The sequence below is a fragment of the Colobus angolensis genome, unplaced genomic scaffold, assembly GCF_000951035.1.
Source record: "Colobus angolensis palliatus isolate OR3802 unplaced genomic scaffold, Cang.pa_1.0 Scaffold99, whole genome shotgun sequence".
NCBI classification, from domain to species: Eukaryota; Metazoa; Chordata; class Mammalia; order Primates; family Cercopithecidae; genus Colobus; species Colobus angolensis.
The window spans coordinates 679,977-698,721 of NW_012123931.1; the positions used below are offsets into that span (position 1 = coordinate 679,977).

At 51.3% G+C, this 18,745-nt stretch overlaps 1 protein-coding gene across 1 annotated transcript; it reads left to right on the top strand.

The window, feature by feature from the left end:
* Window positions 1–12,936: 12,936 nt before the first annotated feature.
* Window positions 12,937–18,663, top strand: ISL2 (ISL LIM homeobox 2). The gene is made up of 6 exons (XM_011932824.1): window positions 12,937–13,154; window positions 13,996–14,185; window positions 14,460–14,722; window positions 16,495–16,778; window positions 17,348–17,515; window positions 17,932–18,663. Exons 1-6 carry the CDS (start codon window positions 13,097–13,099, stop codon window positions 18,046–18,048), a joined length of 1,080 nt encoding a protein of 359 aa, XP_011788214.1. The 5' UTR covers window positions 12,937–13,096; the 3' UTR covers window positions 18,049–18,663.
* Window positions 18,664–18,745: the final 82 nt, after the last annotated feature.

Below are 18,745 nucleotides of genomic sequence, written 5' to 3' on the forward strand. Positions count from 1 at the left end.
GGTCTCGATCTCCTGACCTCGTGATCCGCCCGCCTCGGCCTCCCAAAGTGCTGGGATTACAGGCGTGAGCCGCTGTGCCTGGCCAAAGCTGCAGTCTTTCATAACCTCACTCAGTAGTTACCAGCTTGGGCAACACAGTGAGGCAAGCACCTGTGGTCCCAGCTACTCAGGAGGCTGAGGGGGGTGGATCACTTGAACCCAGGAGCTCGAGACCGGCCTGGGCAACAGGGCAAAACCCCGTCTCTACAGAAAATACAAAAATCCTCCAGGTGTGGTGATGTGCACCTGTGCTTTCAGCTACTTGGGAGCCTGAGAGGTGGGAGGACCACTTGAGCCTGAGAGGTCGAGGCTGCAGTGAACTATGATCGCACTAGTGCACTCCAGCCTGGGCAACAGAGCGAGATTTGTCTCAAAAAAATAAAATTAAATTTAAAAAGGAGTCCTTCATAAAGATGGCAATAATACACAGTGCAGACTACTGTGGGGCAGGGAGGGCGGGACGGAAGGGTTGAACAACTGTTGGGTACTGTGCTCACTACCTGGGTGATGGGATCAGTTGTACCTCAAACCTCATCAAGCAATATACTCATGTAACAAAACTGCACATGTACCTACCCCAAATCTAAAATAAAAGTTGAATAACAAAAGGAGTCCTTGCTAATTTAAGGTACTGACATAATCCAAGTAATTCACACTTGGGAAAGTAGGGGATTCCCCTGCCCTGCAAAATGTGACAATTACAAGTTGGTGGACTCTACAGTTCACAGTTTAAAAACTGAAAACTTACATTAAGCATCCCAACTGGAATGAAGACAGCCATTATAATCGTCTGTGAGAAAATTATATACTAAGTAAATTGAAGGTATCCACAATTTGCATGGGTGGTTTTATTTTCCAAAACTGTTCTTTCAGACATTAGCTGCATCCATAGGTGTACTAACAAGTAAGCTTTTTAAATTCCCAGGCTCTTTATCTCTGTGTGAAAGCAGCTATTTGACAATGACTCATACACTTTGTTAATTTTATGGATGTTTAATATAATCTACATATAGACATGTATGTACTATAAAAAGAGTGACCTCGAGTTTAAAATATTTTCTAATGTAGTCTGACTTCTCCTGGTTTGTCCCAATTAGTGAGACTTTACTTTATTGATATTTCACTTGTACTAAAATATTCATATTTCAGGCTCTTAGAGGAGACATGTATGATTCATGGGATTAATGGCAAAGGAATTTGCCTACATTATCAAATTAGTCTTGCATCTCGCTAGCCTTCATAATGCTGAAGTGAAGCTTTGGATTTATATACAAATATTGAAGTATTATTCTGAGCTTAATAAAACATGCATATCTTTCCAATATACCCAGGGATAGAAATGGACACCAGAACTTTCTCTGATGCTGAGGCACCTGCAGGTGCCCAAGAGACACTAAGTGAAGTCTTAGTGGATGTCTGTCTTTCCCTCTAATGCCCTTGGATGGCTTTTTTTCCAGGGCACCTGAAGACTTTATGGTTCAGTAGCTCAGGGTCGAACTTGCTGTCCTCTGCTAGTTCTATGGAGAGATAGGAGGGGAGATTGATACCATCCCTGGTCTCACAGATTGTCCCAGACCCTCCTCTTCCATGAGGCAGGGCAGGGATTTATGTCTCTTGTTCGAGGCTATGTTCTCAGTGCTTAGAAAAGAGATTTCAGGGTGGGCGCAGTGGCTCACAGCTGTAATCCCAGCACTTGGGAGGCCAAGGCAGGTGGATCACTTGAGGCCAAGAGTTCAAGACCAGCCTGGCCAACATGGCGAAAACCCATCGTTTGTATTTTGTAAAAATACAAAAATTGGCCGGGCACGGTGGCTCACGCCTGTAATCCCAGCACTTTGGGAGGCCGAGGTGGGTGGATCACGAGGTCAGGAGATCGAGACCATCCTGGCTAACATGGTGAAACCCTGTCTCTACCGAAAATACAAAAAGTTACCCAGGCATGGTGGTGAGCGCCTGTAATCCCAGCTACTTGGGAGGCTGAGGCAGGAGAATGATGTGAACCCGGGAGGTGGAGCTTGCAGTGAGTCGACATCACACCACTGCACTCCAGCCTGGGTGACAAAGCGAGACTCTGTCTCAAAAAAAGAAAAATACAAAAATTAACCATGCGTAGTGGCGTGCACCTGCAGTCCCAGCTACTCCAGAGACTGGTGCATAAGAATTCCTTGCACCTGGGAGGTGGAGGTTGCAGTGAGCTAATATCACGCTACTGCACTCCAGCCTGGGCGATCAAGTGAGACCCTGTCTCAAAAAAAAAAGAAAGCTTCAGTGTAGAATCCCGTGGTGGTTAAATGTTTGTGTATATTATTCATAAGTACTTCCATAGGATAATTTCTAGCTGAAGGTTTGCTGGGTCAAAGAGATTAGAGTTTTAAGGCTTTGGCAAATTTTTCCATACTGCTTTTCAGAATGTTGTATCATTTGACACTCCTTGTAACAAGCTATGAAAGGGGCAATTTTCCCACAGTCTACCAACATTGGGAATTTTCAGGTTTGGGGTTTAAAAAAAAATCCTTGCCAGTGTGAGAGACTGAAAATGGCAGTTCACGATGCTTTAATTTGCTTTCCTTTGATTATTATGTGGTGAACACACCCCGAAGTGACCCCCAATGTCACATCTTTGGGTAATAGCCCCACTGGAATGTCTATGACTTGTTTAGAAACAAGAATAGAATATTCCAAAAGTGAAAAGATTTTGTAGATGTAATAAAAGTTCCTAATGAATTGACTTGGAGTTAATAAAAACATATTATTCTGGGTGGGCCTTACCTAATCAGGTGAGTCATTTCAATGGCCTCCTTGCATTAGAAACTCAAGGGAGCAGAAACTCACTGTGACCTTAAAGAAGCAAGCTGTCATGAAATGAAGCTGCAAGAAAATGAATTCTGCCACCAGTCTGAACGAGCTTGGAGGCAGATCCTTCCCTAGCCAAGCCTCCATCTGAGGATGAAGCCCAGCTAACACATCGATTTCTGCACTGTGACACCCTGAGCAGAGAAAGTGGTGAAGCCACCCAGCCTTCTGATTTATAGAACTGTGAGATAATGAATGGGTGTTATTTTAAGCCACTGAGTTTGTGGTAATTGTTATGCAGCATAGATAATTAATATAACTAACGAAACTACAGGTTTTCATGTGTAATTGATCACATTTTTTCTTTCTAGCCCATTTTTCCATTAGTATTAGCATTTATCACTTTCCTATTGATATTTGAGTTCTTAACACATTAAGGCTTGTAAGGGTATCAACTCCTTTGTCATAAATAATAAACAGCCATTGCATTTTTGTTGTTGTTTTTGAGACAGAGTCTCTGTCACCCAGGCTGGAGTTTAGTGGTGTGATCTCAGCTCATTGTACCTCTGCCTCCCGGGCTCAGGCTAACCTCCTGCCTCAGCTTCCCAAGTAGCGGGGACTACAGGTGTGTGCCACCATGCCAGGCTAATTTTTGTGGTGGCTAATTTTTGTATTTTTTTAAGAGATGGGGTTTTTCCCTGTTGCCCAGGCTGGTCTTGAACCCCTGGACTCAAGTGATCCACCCGTCTCGGCCTTGTAAAGTGCTGGGATTACAGGTGTGAGCCACCATGCCTGACCAGCCATTGCATTTTTTTTCTTTTTTTTTTTTCTGAGATGGAATCTTGCTCTGTCGCCTAGGCCGAGTGCAGTGGCATGATCTCATCTTACTGCAACCTCCGCCTCCAGGGTTCAAGTAATTCTCCTGTTTCAGCCTCCAGAGTAGCTGTGATTAAAGGCGTGCACCACAACGCCCAGCTAATTTTTGTATTTTTAGTAGAGACAGGGTTTCACCATGTTGGTCAGGCTGGTCTCAAACTCCTGACCTCAAGTGATCCACGTGCCTCAGCCTCCCAAAGTGCTGGGATTAGAGGCATGAGCCACTGCACCCAGCCGCAGAGAACCAGTTCTTGAACATTTATTAGCACCTACTGGTAGAGTGCATGTACCTGTGCTGACTGGTCTAAGCCAGTTAAGATAATCCCAATTCTTTGCCAGTGATGGTTCAGAAATGGCACATCTAAGCCAATTTGGGCTAATGGAACAGAAAAGAGGTTTCCTGGGGGATTCTGAAAAGAAGCCAGCTTCTCCACGGGAGCATATGGTCCTGGGTATATTGGCAGCCATTTTATGACCACAAGAACCATCCTTAAAATGAGACTGCATCTGTGGACAGTAGGGCAGAAAAATAAAAAGGACCTGTTGACATCACTGAGTCACTGAGTCATTCATCTCTGGGGTCTGCCCTACCTCTGTGCTTGTTGTTTGAGCCAACTCATTCCTGGTTAATGCCAGTTTTTTTTTTCTTTTTTCTTTTTCTTTTTTTTGGAGGCAGAGTCTCACTCTGTCATCCAGGCTGGAGTGCAGTGGTGCCATCTCAGCTCACTGCAATCTCTGCCTCCCAGGTTCAAGCAATTCTCCTGACTCTGCCTCCTGAGTGGTTGGGACCACAGGCATGTACCACCATGCCCTGCTAATTTTTTTTTTTTTTTTTTTAAGTAAAGGCAGGGTTTTGCATGTTGGCCAGGCTGGTCTCACACTCCTGGCCTTAAGTGACCCACCTGTCTTGGCCACCCAAAGTTCTTGGATTACAGGTGTGAGTCACTGCTCCAGCCTAATGCCACTTTTAGCAGGGCTTTCTTTTAGCCAAAAGCACTCTGCTGGTATGTGAGGACCGAATGAGATAAATGCAGTCCCAGCCAGCACCCAGCACATAGCGGTTGCTTAGTAAATGACAGCACCTTCCCTTACCCTCCACTCTAACCCAGGGACCTCCCTGTGTCCACAGCATGCCTGCATTCCTGCCTTTTCTCCCAGCACTCTCCCTCCTCCTACACAGGCCACATTTGAAGCCTTCTCACCTTTTAAGACCCAACTCCAACTCCAAGTCCTTCAGGAAGCTTGTCTAGTTCCTGCGGAATTCTCCCCGCTTACTGCCTTATGTGGTTGCCTGTGCTTTCCTGAATCTGGGTCTTCTCAGTCAGAGTGAAACTCCTTGAGGGCCAGGACCATTCTTCACACAGCAGTTGGCCTCCTCTCCTGGGCCTCGCTCAACCTCTTGACTCTTGTAATGTTTGGTCAGTATTTGGTGATGGACCTATAGGCCATTAATCTTTTCTCCCTCTTGATTTTTATAAGCTGTGGGTGCCAGCATTTAGCTGAATAAGATTCATTCCTCCAACGGCAAGAGGAGCATTATTACTTTGTTCTGAAGGTCTTTACAAGTATAAGGCATGTCCAAAGCTGCTATAAATAATTTATATTGTCCATAACTCAAGCTGATCAAAATAGACCTCATCACAGTGATGTGGCAAAATCTGGTACAAGCTGCTTTTCTCCTGCCTCCAAACCAATTACACATTCGGAGCAGATGAAAATCTGACTGGATTCCCTCTTGAATCGGATTAATGCCCCGTCTACAATCACATAAATCACAATCTGTCCATGATTAGACATCGGATAATCCCATTGGACAAGAGGTGACAACCCAGATTCTATTATCTCATTTATTATCTATTTTTGGAATTTACCGGTAACTCTAACCTCCAGGAGATGTTTCCCAGTGAAAGAGGATCTGCTGGAGATTCTTTTGAGAAATGGTTGCTTGATGGACTTTGGTTAGAGCTGTTGCAAGGTGATGAATAGACAAACTAGAACAAGAATGATTGGTCCTTGTTATAAGAAAAAAAAAAACCATATACATTTAGCTTAAGAGTACATGTTGGAGAGAATAAATGGCATCCTTAAAAGCCTTTAAAAGGACAATAACTTTATGAAGAGATAATCTCATGTTTGAGAATAAGGCATTTTTCATTTGTTTTAATATCATAAAGGCAAGCATCTCTGATTGATAAAGGGGATGTAACCAGCCCGCAAAGTCTGCAAAACCTAAATCCACACACATCTGTGCAGGACAGAGGAGCTTATTACAATCTTCAGTTTTCCTACTGGGAAAATTTGTATCTAGAAATACTGCTAAAGAGAAATGCAAAGTGCACATGGGTCATGACAGTTCTGATGCCATGCTCATGGTTACTGACTCGCGGGTGCTGGAGCATTGAAGCACAACGAAAAACCTGAAGTAACTCCCACTCTGGGATGATACAATTCACAAAGCAGGATTGTTTCCTGGAATCTTTCTAACTGGATCTCAACCCAGATGTATTTTTCAATATATTTAACAACATCTATAAGTTACAAGTGAGGGGTATTCTTTTCCACCATCCTCTGGATTACAAACAGAAATTCTTCCCTTCACCCCATGTCAATAGTTGAGATTAATTTATCACCCATTCACACTCTCCCCTAAACCAGCCTTCGCCCTGTCCTGCCCCTGTCTGGGGAGGAGAGGAGAGCCACTCATCAAGTCAACATGCACGCTATCCTCCTGGGTCCCGTCTCCTCCTGGCCCTCCTGACGCATGTCCTTGTTGCTTATCTTTCTTGTCACATCTAAGTGTTCCTCTTTCCATGGCATAGCTGTGTTTGTACCATTTCCCCACTTAAATCTCTTCAGCTAGGCAATGGGAGGTTCCCCCTTTTCCAAGAGAATCACCTCCAAGCTCCTCAGCGTGGCACTTGAGCTTCCCATGCTCACCCAAACATCTTTTTCTGTCTTTTGCGCCTGCGGCTTCCTCCCTGACCGTCCGGCCATGTGGGTCTGCCTTGGGTGGCTATGGGTTCTCCCAGTCTCCATGACTCTGCTTGTGCACTGCCCATAGTCACCCCTGGCTCCAGCCTCTCCTAGCTGCCCACATTTCCCCCCAAAAGCGTTTGACTTATACACTGCCTCCTTCTGTCTGCCAGACCATTCCCTCTTCCTAGGAGACCTTCCTGCTCCTTTCATGTCTGGAAGAATCCAGCTCATCCTCAATGGCTTGGAAGAGGCACCAGAGGCTCCTCACCTTGCTCTGTGCACCGCCTACCCTTTGTGTCCTGTGGTAGCTCCAGGTCATGGCTCTACTGCAGCCTCTTCTCAGTGCTGACCTGCACCTTCCTGCCTCCTCTTTCCCGTCTCTACTACTGCCTGTCTCAGTGAAGGGCACTCGTCCATCCAGGGCCTCAGCTGCAAACCTGTCCCATTTGGCAAGAGGCTGGCCTCTCTGCAAAAAAGGTGCCCAGTCCTGCTTCAGGGAATCCATTCCCTTTGGAGCTCATTCTGTCCCTCTTTCCTTCCCTTTCTTTCTCATTTTGCCCAGGACCTGGATCTCGGCAAGAGGAAAAGTACTTCTAGAAGAAAGCAGAACACTAGAAGGTAAGCCCCATGGCTGGGAATGCCAATGCCTTTGGCCAAACTGCTCAGAACCACTCCCAGGTCACACTAGCCAGCCTGGGTTCCCCCTTCTGGAAAGATGAGGAAAATGCAGCTTTCCCCCAAAGTCACTGGGCACAGCTCCTTCCCATGGCCTCATCCCCTCCTAAGATCTGGGCTTGGGAGGGTATCCCTGGGCTACCCACAGAATGTGATTTGGAAAGAAAGAAATGACAGCCTCCATATATATATATATATATATATTTTTTTTTTTTTTTGAGACGGAGATTCTGTCTGTCACCCAGGCTGTAGTGAAATGGTGCTACTTGGCTCATTGCAACCTCTACCTCCTGAGTTTAAGCAATTCTCCTGCCTGAGCCTCCCGAGTAGCTAGGATTACAGGTGTGCATCACCACACCTGGCTAATTGTTTGTATTTTAGTAGAGATGGGGTTTCACCATGTTGCCCAGGCTGGTCTCAAACTCCTGAGCTCAGGCAATCCACCCACCTTGGCCTCCCAAAGTGCTGGGATTACAGGAGTGAGCCACTGCACCCAGCTCCATATATATATATATATTTTTTAAAGGGTTAATTTTTCTCCTCCTTGTGTAATGACCCCATGTGGTCTTTTTATCTCCTCCCCACTGGCTACTCCCTATTGATCCCCTCAGGACAAGAGTACTATAGATTATGGGTTGATTTGTTTTAATACAGAATCACCTTGGCATACGTCCATGATAACCCAGGTGACAAACAAAACTATTCCCATCTGGACACACTCAAGTGCCACAGGTTCATAACCAGTCTCATGGACAGCTGTGGGGTGTGGGATTGAGTCTCATGGATGGCTGTAGGATGTGGGATTCAGTCTCAGTCGCAGTCCTATCTCTTTCCTAGTTCTGTTAACTTGTGAAGGTTATTGGTTTATTAATTTATCAGCAGCTGAAAGATGATATTAGGACCTGCCTCAGAGGCAGGGCCAACTTCACAGAAACCCTGTGTATGGAGGGGCAGGACACACTTGGTTTGATGCTCTGCCATTGCTGTCTTGAATTTTTATTTTTATTTTTTTGAGACAGAGTCTGTCTCTGTCCGAGGCTGTAGTTCAGTGGCGCTATCTTGGGTCACTGCAACTTCTGCCTCCCGGGTTCAAGTGATTCATGCCTTAGCTTCCCGAGTAGCTGGCACTACAGGCATGTGCCACCATACCTGGCTAAATTTTGTAATTTTAGTGGAGACAGGGTTTTGCCATGCTGGCCAAGCTGGTCTCAAACTCCTGACCTCAAGTGATCCACCTGCCTTGGCCTCCCAAAGTGCTGGGATTACAGGCGTGAGCCACCACCCTAGCCATTGAAATTCTTAATAATTTTTTTAACAAAGGGCTGTGAATTTTTATTTTGCAATGGGATCTGCAAATTACGTGGCCATTCCTGCTCAGGAGATTGGTGGGCACTTTAATGAGACCTCATACTGCTGCTTAGCCCAGAGGCCCAGCACGTGCTCAGTAACTTTGGGAAGAGAGAAGGGGGCTCAGGAAGGAGGGAGAGGGGCCCAGCAGTGCCTATGGGTACCTGTTTGCTCAAAGGGAATCTGGGGCTGGGGAGAAAGCATGGGTCTTGGATGTCAGGAAGCCTGAAGCCTGACCTTGACTTGCCAAGTTTCCTCCCTGCCCCCAGGCCTTAGTTGCTTCTTTGAAACATGGTGCTCCATCCCCATCCATCCCAAAAGCAAGTTCTCAGACGCCTGTGGTGGGTGAAGATGTGGATGCTGAGGCTGTCTCTTGCCTGCTGTATTCAATGTCTCCAACTACCTTTGGAGAAAAGTAAAAGCCTTTGGGAGTGGGGCAGAAGGAGAATGGAGGGGGATGGAGACTGGAGCAAGGGGAGAAGCCTGGTCCAGTGACTTAAGCTGGGCAGCAAGGTCTCAGCCCTGGACAGCAGAAGTTCATCCACAGGGACTCCAGCAGGAAGAGGTCTGGCCTGGGTCAGGGGACCTGGCTTCTGGCTCCATCTCCATCACATGCTGGGTAACAGGTCACCAGGCCTCAGTTTCCTTTCTGAGTGAGGACTGACAGTGAGGACTGATGTTCCCACACTAGCAACAGCTTCCTCTGTGTTGGCTGGACATTGTGCATGGGCCTGTGCCTTTGTGAGTGATGTGGTAGAGGTTTTGGGGAGAAAAAATCAGGGAGACTTCTCTGTGCTTCTGAACTCTCCCCAGTACAGGCTAGTTTTATGGGATAAAGCAAAGCTATGGAGCTCAAGCTGCTATTCCTGATAAGGAGAAAGTGCTCTAAGACCCAGGATAGGAGGCACCCAGGTCTCCTGCGTGCCAACCTGGGATGTGGAAGGGAGCAGCCAGGAGGCAGAGAACCAGGGCAGAGCCACATCCATGTTGCCCATGGCCGTGCCTAGCAGGTGCAGGTATTTTCTTCTCCCATCTCAGTGATGGTCTCCCAGGGGTGGCTGTGACCAGAAGTCACACATAGAGTGATTTTGAAATGGATCTCTGGTTTTACAGCTCCAGAGATGTGAAATGGGTGAATGGTGGAGCTACACTCATGTGGCTCTTCAATGGCACAGTGAAAAAAGCAAGCGAGATGGAGCCAGACACCCTGGGTTGAATGCCAGATCTGATTTAATCTGTGACCTGAGGCAGTAACTTCCCCTCTCTGAGCCTCAGTTTCCTCGAGGATTGGAGGGGCCCAGTACTACCCACAACATGACATTACTTTTAAGACCTAACAGGCTAACAACAAGGGCTTTGCACATGGTGGCCCTGAACAAATATTTGTTTTGACCTGGCTTCCCAGTATCCCAGAAGAGGCAACCCTCTCCACACCCCACCTCTCTAGTGGAGTCTCAAAGGACAGGGTTTTCTGAACGGGAAGGAAGAGTTTCTCTGGGCAGTAGAGGGTTAAAAGCTGGGCCTACGATTCCTGCCTGGAGCTGCCCCCTCCCCGCCAGCTGTCTGAACCCCTGAATTACAGATTTGTTTGCTCCTGGCCTGGTGAGCAAGACCTAGTAGGTACTGGGAGCCAGGCCTACTCCAGGGTCACCTGAGGGTAGGGCCACTGGGCCAGATGCGCCCCCTCACTCTACATGCAGACACACAAACACTAAGAGTCCCCTCCCAGTTCTGACTGACCACCCACATTCACAGATATAACCTGTACACAAAGTCTATGCACAGACTACACATCTCCAAACCCCATCTACACAGCAGATACACACAGAGCAAGCACACATCGAAATACAAAAAGAAATCATCAGATGATACACCCTGAGACATACTTAGAACTCCCCTCCCCACCCAGACACATGCAGGCAGGATGGGTAGAGGCTCCCGACATAAGGATACAGCCACAATCATAATTGTCATAATTAACACATAGAGTACTTACTCTGTGCTAGGTGTTGCTCTAAGCCCTTTCCAGATAACAGTTTATTTAATTATTACAAAATAGAGATAGCTACAATTATTATACCTCCATTTTACAGATGAGGAAACTGAGGGAAGGAGAATTAAAATAAGATGCCGGAGGTCACACTGGTGGCCTGGCACAGCCTCAGGCAGAGATACCCACCCCCTCGCTTTTGTCCCCCATTTACATAAACACATTCCTTCAAAGGCAGCATCCCCCAACCCCTGACCCGCCGGCACACACTCAGGGTGAGTGCTCTTTGGGGGACTGTTGACTAAAGAAGCAAGAAATGGCCTATTGGCCAAGGAGTGGTAAGCTGTAACAAGAGCCAGACCGGTGGCCGGGCGCGGTGGCTCACGCCTGTAAATCCCAGCACTTTGGGAAGCCAAGGCGGGCGGATCAGGAGGTCAGGAGTTCGACACCAGTCTGACCAACATGGTGAAACCCGGTTTCTCCTAAAAATACAAAAATTAGCCGGGCGTGGTGGCGCTCGCCTGTAATCTCAGCTATTCAGGAGGCTGAGGAAGGAGAATCGCTTGAACCCGGGAGGCAGAGGTTGCAGTGAGCTGAAATAGCACCATTACACTCCAGTCTGGGCGACAGAGTGAGACTCTGTCGCAACAAGAAAAAAAAAAAAGAAGAGCCGGACCGGTGAGAAGACTAGACCTTCTAAAAGTAGAGGCGGAGGTCAAAAGCCTGACACTACTGTACGGGGCTTAAAGCGCTCGGCCCAGCGCGGGGCCGGTGAGGAACGTTCACCGTGGACCATGATCAAATAATGTTAGCGTGCACTCGGGGCCTCGCCCTGGCCCTCGGCAAAGCCTGGGCCTGCGATCTTGGCTACACCCGTTTCGAGGCCAACTAACCTCATGCCCTTAGTAGAACGGCAGTAGCGACTGCGGCCTCAGGACCACAAGCCCGAAGTCTGGGCCAGGGTCTGGAATAGCGGTGGAGACACTTTATCCGCAGGCGTTTCATCTCGCGCCCCACCCAGGCGCACACCAAGTTCTTGGTACTCCTTTTACTGGGAAAACAAGAACAGACACCATGGTTGTATAAATGTTACTTATAATTAATGGGCCGGTCTTTGAGCCCTTTCAAACAAAACCCACAGCGATTTCTTTGAAAGAAAGAATGCCTGGACTCTGCTCAGAACTCTCAGATTTTCTCAGGACCAACGAGCCGCCGCCTCGCAGATAGCACTGTAAATTACCCAGCGTCTCGCGTTCGTTTCTGATTATTTGCATTGCAGTGGGTTTGCGAAATGAAGCACAAGGGTTTAGAAAAATCTTTTATTTTGGAAATAACACGCAATCGACCCCAGCAGTGTTCCTAGAAGGAGCTATGCCATTTGGGTGGGGGAAAAATGAGGGGGCGAGGGAGTCCATGTTACATTTAAAACAACAATTAGAAGCAAAACAAAACAACAACAAAAAAAGGAGGTGGAGGAGGAGGAGGTGGTGGTGGAGGAGAGAGAGGAGGGGCAGCAGCAGCAGCAGCAGCAGCAAGGATGGAGTCAGTACCCGTCCCAGTCCCGGGTGAGCGCATTTGGATCTGGGTTCTGGCTCAACCCACTTAATGCCCCAGTCGGAAGTTTTCTACAGGTTGTGCGGACAGGAAAGTTTAAATAGTTTATCAGAACCCAGGTGATCATTCTCTACCCTCTCTCTCTAGCTTGGACCCAAAGAACAAAGGCACATGAGAGGAGAAAGGTGACCAGCTGGACGATGACGGTCACGTCCAATTGGAGCCTCTTGTCTTCGGCTCTCTTATCCTGAGAGTGGGTTTAATTTTTTTTTTTTTAATTTATATAAGAAGGAGCTCTTAAAGGAGAGCCACCTCCACCTTCAGGTATCCATCACTCAGCTCCAGCGCGCCTGGGAAAACCGCCCCGAAAGTCCGAGAGGAAGCTCAGAGTTGTAACGGCCGCGGAGACAGCTAGGCGGTGATGCAAGGTCCAGTCCAGATTGCCAGACCCGGGGCGGGAGAGAGGATCCTTGTAAATTTCGGAGGTGGGGGGGCTGCACTCCATTGTTCATTCCGGGCCAATCAGGGTTGGCCCACTTCCTCCCAGCCAATCTCCCTTCACCCCCAGCCTCCCACCCAACCCACCCCGCCCATCAGCCCCCGGTCCCCATCACCTCCCCCGCATCCCCAGCAGTTCTGGGGAAGCTTCGTGACGCCACAGGTCCCGCCCCCAGCTCCAGCCCGGGGCGAGTGCGTGTTGACGTCATGCTGCGTGCGGGCCGGTGCGGAATCGCTCTCTCAACTCCGCGGGGCAGTAGGAGTTAGTTAGCAAAGAGCCGAGGCCGGACGCGCGACCCTCGTCCTTCTGCCCCTGGCCGCACAATTTGCGCACATCTCTTTTTCTGCATGGTGGATATTATTTTTCATTATCCTTTTCTGGGTGCTATGGGTGATCATTCCAAGAGTAAGTCTTTCTGTGTGTGTGTGGGGTGGGGTGTGTGTGTGTGCTTAATATGCAAAATTTCTAATGCAGAAAAATGTTTAGTGGATTCTACAAGTGGCTTCTGTTTGTCAGGATAGTTTAAGAGAGGAAAAACGAATGCATATCTCCTGCAGGACTGCTTATCTTTGGGAATCCTGTTGTTTTATTTTATAAGTAAACACTGTTTCTCAAGCCGGCTGGGATGTCTTCGGGCTGCGAAATCTGCTTCTGTTTTGCGCAAAGGCAATTAGGTTTGATTTAGGGATGTGGGCTTTTTTTTTTTTTTTTTTGGTTGTTGTTTGTTTGCCTTTCGGTGTTTCAAAGCTAGGAAGCTTTCTCTCGCTTGCTCTGGGATATTTAAACTAAGAAATGTCTGAGAGGATGAGCGGGGACTGCCGAAAGACGATGTGTCTGTGTTGGGATAGGAGGCAGCCGCTGTGAGTGGGAGTGTGTGAGCGGAAATGCCGGGACAGCACCGTTAGGTGTTGATGTCCAGGCTACCGCAGTGCCTGTGTATTTACTCTCTTCTTAGTTTCGTGTTAGCGTTTAGTTTCAAGACACGTCGACAAAACGACTGTGATTAATGAATGTACTAGCGAAATATTTGGGGGTGGGGGACAGAAGAAACCTTCAGCAATCCAGAAGATACTGGTTTTTCATTTCCAATGCTCTGGACCTTTAGAGAGCTCATCACCTTTCCTTATGGTCGCAAGTCTTGAAAGAAAGCGAGAGAGCAAGCGGGTTGGGTTGGGGCTGGAGTGGCAGAGGCCGGCCGGGGTCCCGGCAGTCAGGCCTGACGCGGCCCCGCGCCCTTCCCCGGCAGAGAAGCCCGGGACGGCCATGTGCGTGGGCTGCGGGAGTCAGATCCACGACCAGTTTATCCTGCGGGTGTCGCCCGACCTCGAGTGGCACGCTGCCTGCCTCAAGTGCGCCGAGTGCAGCCAGTACCTGGACGAGACGTGCACGTGCTTCGTGAGAGACGGGAAGACCTACTGCAAGCGGGATTATGTCAGGTGAGGCCGGCGGGAACGCGGGCTGGGCCACCGCGCGCCGGGGCTGGGGATGGCGGCCTGCCCGCGCGCCCCGGCCCTGCCCGGTGAGAAGGCCATCCGCATCCCGCATAGGTGCCGCAGCGCGCCCCCGGGCCCGGGAATGCCCGCAGGCGGGTCACCGCAGTCCCCTGGTGGGCCACAAACTGTCCTGGGCGCGCGCCGGGGCCGGTAGCAGCCGGGGAGATGAGGGCGGCCGCAGGCCCAGCGCTGACACCGCTGTGCCTTGGGCCCGCAGGCTGTTCGGCATCAAGTGCGCCAAGTGCCAGGTGGGCTTCAGCAGCAGCGACCTGGTGATGAGGGCGCGGGACAGCGTGTACCACATCGAGTGCTTCCGCTGCTCCGTGTGCAGCCGCCAGCTGCTGCCTGGGGACGAGTTCTCGCTGCGGGAGCACGAGCTGCTCTGCCGCGCAGACCACGGCCTCCTGCTCGAGCGCGCCGCTGCCGGCAGCCCGCGCAGCCCCGGCCCGCTCCCCGGCTCCCGCGGCCTGCATCTGCCAGGTAAGCGCGGGGCCTGCGCCGGGGTGAGCGGGGTGTGTGTGCCTGCCTGTGTGTAGGGGCGTGCTTGCGTGTTTGTGTCCCTAACGAGAAGTTGTCAGTTGTGTGTGGTTGGGTCTGCCGGGATGTTTTTCTGTATTAGTGCGGAACTGTGTGCTGGGAAAAAGGCTGTGTGTGTTCTCGTGTGCCCGGGAGAAACTGCGTGCCTATGAGTGAGCACGGGGAATTGTGCAGAATCGTGTTCTCCATGACCAGGAACATGCAGGGCACAGTGCTAGGAGCAGAATAGTGGATGACAACAGGGAATATTAAGTGGTGTCCGTCTTGGGGCTTGTATTAGGAATTTCTTGGAGGAATATGTGTTATTGTCAGAGGGGAAGGTTTGTTCAGGGGTATTTATGTAAGTAACGCAGCTCCCAACTGGGAGCTGGGCAGGGGCTTGGTCGGCCACGAGCCAAGAACCCAACAAAGAGGGGTTTTTGCTGTCTTGTTTTGAGGCCCAGTTTGATGAACAATTTAGCCAGGTTCTTCTGGGGAAGGAGGAGTGTTATCAATGCATATTGGACTCTCACTGGAATATTCTGGGTCCTAATCAGTAGTTGCCCAGAGATGGGGTCTGAGTGTATAATGGGCAGGTAGGGCTGAAGAGAAACAGCCGTGCCTCCGCCCCAAGCAGGGCAGTTTCCCCCAGGTAGCCATAGGCCTGCAGCACAGATCGGCAGACCAGGCTAGGCCTCTCGGTGCTGTGTGGTCTTGCCCCACTCCTCCCCTCTCTGGATTTCCACTTCCTCCCTATAGAAAGAGGAAATTGGGCTGGATGGGCTATTTATAAATATTTGTCCAGACCTAGAAATGCGTAGAGGGGAACATAAACCTAAATGGTGCAGTATAGATCCAAGGTGTGTAGGTCAGGAATGTAGAATGGAGATGTGAAATGGGAGGAAGCGGGTATTCAGTGCACCCCCATCTGGGATCTCGGAGAGGCTCCCCTTTGTTTGTTTCGGGCTTCAGGCTGCAGGCTCTGGAATCAGTCACTGTTTCCCTGGGATGGAGAGAACCTGGGGCCAAGCGAGGAGAGTGCCAGCGGCTGTTCACCAGCGTGGTGGGTGGGAGGCCACTGGGCTGGGGAACCTGGAGCCTTGAGGAAGGAGACCGGGGCGGAAGCCCAAGGGCGGGCAGGAAGGAATTGTTGCAGGCCCTGGAGGCCCGTCCATAACCCTGGATAAGTCTTCTACACATGTACCCTTCTACACATGTGCCCTGTCCAAATGGGCTCTGAAGGAGGGAAGGGCCCTCGTAGGCCCCCGGGATATGTGCACCTCCCACCCAGTCCACTGAGCAGCACCTCGCCACGGGTCCACGTCGTTCCCTTTCCCTCTCCAGAGTTCTGGGCGAGCCTCTTTCCTCTTCCTCTGAAACTCCGACTTCTTCCGGAGGGCTTCGCTCGTTCCGAGGGTCCTGTGACTGGAAGAGGCACATCCCTGAGCGGCCACTCCCTCCCCGCAGCGGCCTGTCGCCGAGCTCCCTCGCCCTGCTTGAGCTCGCGAGAGATCGCTGCGGGGCAGTCCGGCCCGGGAGCGAGAGAAAGAACGAAAATGCACAGCTCTCTCCTCGTAAGGCGAACAGATGGAGAGGAAGACGAACAATTAAACGAAATAAACAAAATAAAACAGAAACGAAATCGGGCCCCGGGGGGCTCGGCCGCCCGGAGGTTGGGCTCCGGGCGGGTGGGTGGCGGCCCCTCGCTAACCTCTGGCCCCACGCTGTCCTGGCAGACGCTGGGTCGGGCAGGCAGCCCGCGTTGCGCCCGCACGTGCACAAGCAGACGGAGAAGACGACCCGCGTGCGGACTGTGCTGAACGAGAAGCAGCTGCACACTCTGCGGACCTGCTACGCCGCCAACCCGCGGCCCGACGCTCTCATGAAGGAGCAGCTGGTGGAGATGACCGGCCTGAGCCCGCGGGTCATCCGCGTCTGGTTCCAGAACAAGCGCTGCAAGGACAAGAAGAAATCCATTCTCATGAAGCAGCTGCAGCAGCAGCAGCACAGCGACAAGACGGTGAGCGGCCGCGGGGCCGAAGGTTCGAGTTGGGTGGGGCCTGCGCTTCCACCGCGTTATCTGTGTGCCCTTTTCTGGGCGAGCCCTGGGAGATCCAGGGAGAACTGGGCGCTCCAGATGGTCTGTACCTTCAGAGCTAGGCTTCCCTTGGATTTGGGGCTTCCTATTTTGTCTGGGATCGGGGTTTCTCCTTGCCCCAGCTGCAGCCCCGCGTTGCGGGTCCCAGGCGCCGCGCGGAGCCCGCGGCAGCATGGCTGTGTGCAGCGCCCGCCAGTCGGGCTGGTAGGTTGTGTCCCTCTGTCGGCAGCTGCAGAAGGGTGGGAGTGCAGGCCATGCCTTTCCTCATCGGGTGGTTGGCTCCCAGCACCGATGCTGACCCATCGTGGCAAGTTTGCAGTCCCCGCAGATCCCCAGTGGAGAAAGAGGGCTCTTCCGATGCGGTCGAGTGTGCACCTCCCCGCAAAGTAATGCAGACCCTAAATCACTGAGGGCCTGGAGCTCCAGTCTCAAAGGTGGCACAAAAGGCCAGACCTAACTCGAGCACCCAAGGCCTTCTGCTTGCCCCACAGAGCCTTCAGGGACTGACCGGGACGCCCCTGGTGGCGGGCAGCCCCATCCGCCATGAGAACGCTGTGCAGGGCAGCGCAGTGGAGGTGCAGACGTACCAGCCGCCGTGGAAGGCGCTTAGCGAATTTGCCCTCCAGAGCGACCTGGACCAACCCGCCTTCCAGCAGCTGGTGAGGCCCTGCCCTACCCGCCCTGACCTCGGTACTCTGCGGGTTGGGGATTTAGCCACTTAGCCTGGCAGAGAAGGGAGGGGGTAGCCTTGGGCTGAGGGGCTGGGGACAGCCCTAGGCGGTGGGGGAGGGGGAACAGTGGCGGGCTCTGAAACCTCACCTCGGCCCATTACGCACCCTAAACCAGGTCTGCCTGGATTAAAGTGCGCACAAGAGAGGTCGCAGGATTAACCAACCCGCTCCCCCCGCCCTAATCCCGCCCTGCGTGCGCCTGGGGACCTGGCCTCCTCCGCCGGGCTTGCTCTCAGCCGGCGACCGGTCCCCAAGGGACATTCCCCGACTCGCAGCACGCGGCCCTGGAGCACCAGGTCGGGTGCCCCTTCACCTGCCTCTTCCCGGTGTTTCCGCTGCCCCAGGTCTCCTTCTCCGAGTCCGGCTCCCTAGGCAACTCCTCCGGCAGCGACGTGACCTCCCTGTCCTCGCAGCTCCCGGACACCCCCAACAGTATGGTGCCGAGTCCCGTGGAGACGTGAGGGGGACCCCTCCCTGCCAGCCTGCGGACCTCGCATGCTCCCTGCATGAGACTCACCCATGCTCAGGCCATTCCAGTTCCGAAAGCTCTCTCGCCTTCGTGATTATTCTATTGTTATTTATGAGAGAGGACCGAGAGAAACTGTCTGGACAGCCCAAGGCGCCAGGATGCAACCTGCTTTCACCAGACGGCAGACCTCTGCTCCGAGGACTCTACTTTTTCAAAACCAGAATTTGGGATTTACCAGAGTTAGCTCTGCCCTCTCCGCCGCTCTGTCCCTCCACGCCCCACCTGTATCCCCACCTCGGCTGGCCCCGAGCTCGCCCACGTGGACCCCCGCCCTGCCCCCGCTCCGCGCTCCCTGGCGTCTTCGCCCGGGCTCTAGCGGAGAAGAGGAAGGGGATAAGTCAGAGGAACAGACACTCAAACTCCCAAAGCGCATGATTGCTGGGAAACAGTAGAAACCAGACTTGCCTTGAAAGTGTTTAAGTTATTCCACGGAGGACAGAGTGTGTGAGCCTTTGCCGAACAAACGTAAGTTATTGTTATTTATTGTGAGAACAGCCAGTTCACAGTGGGACTCGTATTTTGATCTTAATAAAATATAATAACCCGGTGCGACGCCGCTCCCGTGTGCTTTTGGCGCGGCGGGAGTGCCTAAGGAGGCACGTCCACCGGTCTGGCTGCCGTCGGCTGCC